Source organism: Galdieria sulphuraria (genome assembly GCF_000341285.1).
Source record: "Galdieria sulphuraria unplaced genomic scaffold scaf_374, whole genome shotgun sequence".
Taxonomy (NCBI): Eukaryota; Rhodophyta; class Bangiophyceae; order Galdieriales; family Galdieriaceae; genus Galdieria; species Galdieria sulphuraria.
Genome location: NW_005178101.1, coordinates 1 through 2967, shown reverse-complemented (window position 1 = coordinate 2967; position 2967 = coordinate 1). Strand labels below are relative to the sequence as shown.

The 2967-nt window shown below is 34.6% G+C and overlaps 2 protein-coding genes across 2 annotated transcripts; one reads left to right on the top strand and one right to left on the bottom strand.

The window, feature by feature from the left end:
* The first annotated feature begins 1397 nt into the window (after window positions 1-1397).
* Gasu_65870 (uncharacterized protein) lies at window positions 1398-2382 on the top strand. Its single transcript, XM_005702217.1, has 3 exons — window positions 1398-1883; window positions 1941-2099; window positions 2153-2382. Exons 1-3 carry the CDS (start codon window positions 1416-1418, stop codon window positions 2357-2359), a joined length of 834 nt encoding a protein of 277 aa, XP_005702274.1. The 5' UTR covers window positions 1398-1415; the 3' UTR covers window positions 2360-2382.
* A 7-nt stretch (window positions 2383-2389) lies between these two features.
* Window positions 2390-2967, bottom strand: Gasu_65860 (dihydroorotase; the record flags this gene model as incomplete). The annotated part of the gene is made up of 1 exon (XM_005702216.2): window positions 2390-2967. A coding segment is annotated over one exon (103 nt), but the record flags the coding sequence as incomplete, so codon positions are not given.

Genomic DNA, 2967 nt, shown 5'->3' with positions numbered 1-2967 from the left:
CTGATATTGTGTTGTCCTATGAGAGTGAAGTTGGATGTAGTTGCGTTTCATAATGATATCGAAATGTTTGGAACAAGCAGAAAATGTAAATTGTTTTAGGATTCTAACAAAGCTGTCTTTGTAAATAGAACGTCTTCTTGTTGTCATAACATTCTCTAAATGCTGAAGTTGTTGATACTACAAGTGTAAATGAACCAACTCAAGCACATTAAGAACAAATCGAGTTGGCATTTTTTTGTGTCGATAAGAAAACAACAACGAGTTGCAAGATTAATCAGGTTCTAGAGGATGTTTTTCTGTAGCAAGTTATACACGAAGACCTACAAAAATATCTCAGTAAATGAGAGAATCTTGAATTACTTTGGACAAAAGGGATTCTATACAACTTGTTGCAACTGAGTACTTGAACTTGCCTAATCCAAAGCCAAAGGAACTACTCTTTTTTTATAGAAGCATTTGGATTGACACCAGGCGTGAGGTAACGTCAAGAGATATCTGTAGACAAGTGTTGGGTCCTTTCAACGTGATAAGGAATAGTTTCAACAACGAAAAGAAGTTTTGTCACCAATGAAATGTCTTGGAATTATGAATATCTAAAATGAAAACTTTGTTAAGTAACTTGGTAGGGACATACTCCATTTATGACAGAGTCTTTGTACGACTCTAGGCAACTCTGATATCCACGTTAATAGACCTGGCGAGTCTTAAAGAGTAGGGCTAGCAGTCTCTTCTTATTATTTCATTGTTATTTATCTTTCCTTTGTACCTTTCTAGTGATTGACAACAAGATCTTCTTCCAAAGAAATACAGAGAGCTCGAAAACTTAAGTACCGACAACTTGTTCCTTCATATAGACGTCTACGAGAAACGACAAAAACAAAGCGACATGTCAAAATGAAAAAAGCTGGTAATAAATACTGCAAGGATTCGTTGTTTGCCTGTTATCTATCAGCAATTTTTAAACGAATAACAACAGCCAAGTGAAGAAGCACCTTTTAAAACAAAAGTTTCAATGACATTTATGAGCTCTTAAACTAGTCCAAAGCAACTTCTTCTAATAGACAAAGTTGGTGGATATTCTAATCCATTATCCAAGCAAACATTCCACACGTGCCGCATTAGTGAATTGCTCGTGTCAGAATGATGTTAAGAGCCATTCTAGCGGAATATCTGTCTATCCAAAAAATTGATTCTTTCTTATGACTCCAAAAGAGCTGTATCCTACATTAACATATTCAATCTATCAAGTCTCTTTACAGTGCAGGTTGACTGTATTTGATGCGAGTGAACATGAGATAATGAATATTTGTAAATCTAGCTTGAGATCTGAGGAAAATTCAAGGAAAAGTTTGTCTTCTCTGTCAAAATTGTTGCTGCGAAAATTTCTAGTCTCTGATTGCTGTTTTCATATTTTGATGCAGGACAATGGACTTGTCTTTATATCCTGTGGGAAATGGAGGGCAATCTCAACTTTGCAAAATCTTTTTTTGATCAACTGTCCCGTAACTGCTGAAAATATTATTGCCATTTTGAATAATGAGACGGAGTGTTCTTTGTCCAATTGTTTTACCGGAGGACTTACAACAGTAGGAATATTTTTTGGGATGCTCTTGATGGATTATTATAGAAAGAAAGAATATGTTTCCTCTTTTATTCAGTCTCGTTTTGCGTCGAAGCATTCTCGAAATATTCATGCGATATCAAGTGAAACAGTGAGCCAATTCTACGCTGTGTCTCAGCTATCAAAAGAACAGCTGCAAAAATTGTGCATTCATATGTCTTCTTTTCTTTTGGAAATGTATAGTAGTAAACAAGGAACTGATTATTTTGCCTTGGCGGAGAATGAACAAAGAAGAATGGATTTGCTATTGACAATTATCAAGGTAAGAGATTGTATAAGAAAAACAAGGCAGAAAGTAATCTATCAGAATTTTGCACAGAAATTGGGTCAAATGAAAGAGTCATTTGATACTTATGAGAGAATTCTTGTTGAAGGGAAAGAACAAAGCCAATTTCACATGCAAAAATCAAGAACCGATATCGTGGTACACAATTTCCTCGCAAATTTAGTTTTGTCTTCTGTTTTGATTGGAGCCACAGTAAGCCAAATTACTAAATATTGGAGACTTCGAATCTGATGAAAACTACTTAGACAGGAAATAGCTTTGGAACAAATCTGAATATTCCTTTATATTACAGTACAAAAGGGTATAAGGCTGCTCTTTGGTACATTGTTGTGTTTTCTGTTATCCTTGCTGTAGGTTTCCTTATTCTTATCTTTCTGAGCTGCAACAAGATTCTAGTCAAATATATTAAGAGTCAACGAAATCAATCATTTCAAGTTCTACAAAGGGAATAGAGTATAGAGCGTTTTTGTCTCAACTCTTGTTGCAAAAATATCTCTTTTATGTTCCTAGTCCTTCAAGATACGATTACAAAAAAATAGTCTTTATTGAAGACAGAAAAATGGCAACATTTGATTTCCGCGAATAAGCATTGGAGATGCAAAGAACGCGAAAGTTTATGGAATGTTGTGTTCTCATGAGAACTATAAATATACATTTACTTTCTAGTCCAGCAAATATACGAACCCACACTGTATTGAGCGAGTTTTCATACTTGACTATTTGTGACTAAGACAGTGGAATAAGGGATAACGAAAACTCATATTGAACACATTCTTCTCCAACCACACTGTCAGCACTATGAAAAGAATGATGACAAACTGAAATGGAAATAAACAAATTCATTAAAGAAAATCCACAATTCCAACTGAATGAGGTTATGTACAACATACAAAATGAATAAAGGACTGACCTACTCGATTCAAAAAATCCAAACAAAAAGGATCACGGCAAAATACTTTACTGATTATGTATTTTCCAATGTAACGTTTCACCTGCAAGAAATGGAACAAATTGTGAAGAATCATCTATGCATCTTATATGTGTAGGGACCTCATAAGTT

Bases quoted from the DNA above. Each gene is read 5' to 3' on its own strand.
- Gasu_65870 (XM_005702217.1), top strand. From the start codon at position 1,416: ATGCAGGACAATGGACTTGTCTTTATATCCTGTGGGAAATGGAGGGCA. The intron at 1,884-1,940 runs GTAAGAGATTGT...AATTTTGCACAG, and splicing joins TGCTATTGACAATTATCAAG to AAATTGGGTCAAATGAAAGA. The intron at 2,100-2,152 runs GTAAGCCAAATT...AAAACTACTTAG, and splicing joins CTGTTTTGATTGGAGCCACA to ACAGGAAATAGCTTTGGAAC.